Genomic DNA, 1517 nt, shown 5'->3' with positions numbered 1-1517 from the left:
GAGGCTGAGACAGGAGAATTGCTTAGAACCCAGGAGGCGGAGGTTGCAGTGAGCCGAGATCGCACCACAGGCTGGGCAACAGAGCGAGATTCTGTCTCGAAAAGAGAAAAAACAAGGAAGAGTAATCAGAACCGTCTTCACTTGGATTCTGATGGTCAGGGAAAGGGTACGACAGAAAATAGGTCCAGCACCCTCATCCTTAAAACCAACCACAACCATATACTTCGTATACTAAAGAGTGAAAGATACTCACTCCGCTTAGCATTCTCCTCTTCTTTTCTGTTAATGAGCAAAAATCTGGGACTTTCAGGGCAACATGGAAGGGTTGCACTTTGTAGGATAGCAGGAAGGATGGTGAAACCCAATAGCACCGGCCATAGCTCTTCAGACCCAAGGATGAATTCCAGACCAAAGATCTAGAAACCACACAAAGATAATGCTATAAACCCCATACTTCATAGGCCACAAGTTCATTAAAAAACAAGTTGGCTGGGTGCAGTAACTGACACCTGTAATTCCAGGAAGGCTGAGTCAGGTGGATCAGGAGTTGAAGACCAGCCTGGCCAAGATGGTGAAACCCCGTCTCTACTAAAAATACAAAAATTAGTCAGGCGTGATGGTGGGCACCTGTAATCCCAGCTACTCAGGAGGCTGAGGCAGAGAATTACTTGAACCCAGGAGGCGGAGGTTGCAGTGAGCCAAGATCGTGCCACTGTCCTCCAGACTGGGTGACAGAGTGAGACTCCATCTCCAAAACAAAACAAAACAAAAGTTCAGAAAATCATACATTATTTTACCATTGGAAAAAATAAAAAAATTGCCAGGCACAGTGGCTCACGCCCATAACTCAGCATTTTGGGAGGCCAAGGCGGGTGGATCACCTGAGGTCAGGAGTTTGAGAACAGCTGGGCCAACATGGTGAAATTCTGTCTCTACTAAAAATACAAAAATTAGCTGGATGTGGTGGTACGCACCTGTAATCCCAGCTACTCGGGAAGCTGAAGCATGAGAATAACTAACCCAGGAGGCAGAGGTTGAACTGAGATCGTGCCACTGCACTCCAGCCTGGGGGACAGAGTGAGACTCTGTCTCAAAAATAAATAAATAAATAAAAAAGGAAAAAAGAAATTGTGTTTCTTTTCCTTTCTCTACTCAACCTGCTTCTTGAGCTACTATCTATGAGCTATAGTAACAATATCTAAAACTTCCATATATAATTGAACATATGCCAGATATTCTTCAGTGCTTTATCTATGTTAACTTTTTTAATGATCCATGAAACTAACACTCATTAAGTATGAGAAGTTCTAGAGTACCTGGGCCACCAGAATTCCAATCACGATGCCCAGCTGGTTGAGAGTGCCAAAGGCACCCCGCAGGGCAGTAGGCGAGACCTCTCCAATGTACATAGGCACAAAACCTGTGCACAGTCCACAGAAGAGGCCAATAACCAAGCGGCCCAAGATCAGCATTTCAACCGACTCAGCTATTTTACACAGTCCCATAAGGCAGCCACC

At 45.2% G+C, this 1517-nt stretch overlaps 1 protein-coding gene across 1 annotated transcript in view; it reads right to left on the bottom strand.

Annotated features, from left to right (window-relative positions):
• Window positions 1-253: 253 nt before the first annotated feature.
• Window positions 254-1517, bottom strand: part of LOC111534564 (solute carrier family 2, facilitated glucose transporter member 14-like) — a gene marked incomplete at both ends in the record, with an annotated part of 3660 nt that continues 2396 nt past the window's right edge. The window contains 2 exons of the mRNA XM_026452650.1: window positions 254-416; window positions 1317-1481. Of these exons, the coding sequence (XP_026308435.1) occupies window positions 254-416; window positions 1317-1481 (328 nt within the window). The remainder of the gene's footprint in view (window positions 417-1316; window positions 1482-1517) is intronic.

Source organism: Piliocolobus tephrosceles, unplaced genomic scaffold, assembly GCF_002776525.5.
Source record: "Piliocolobus tephrosceles isolate RC106 unplaced genomic scaffold, ASM277652v3 unscaffolded_38370, whole genome shotgun sequence".
NCBI classification, from domain to species: Eukaryota; Metazoa; Chordata; class Mammalia; order Primates; family Cercopithecidae; genus Piliocolobus; species Piliocolobus tephrosceles.
Note: the sequence above shows the minus strand (reverse complement) of the source record. Positions and strands in the feature narration are given on the sequence as shown.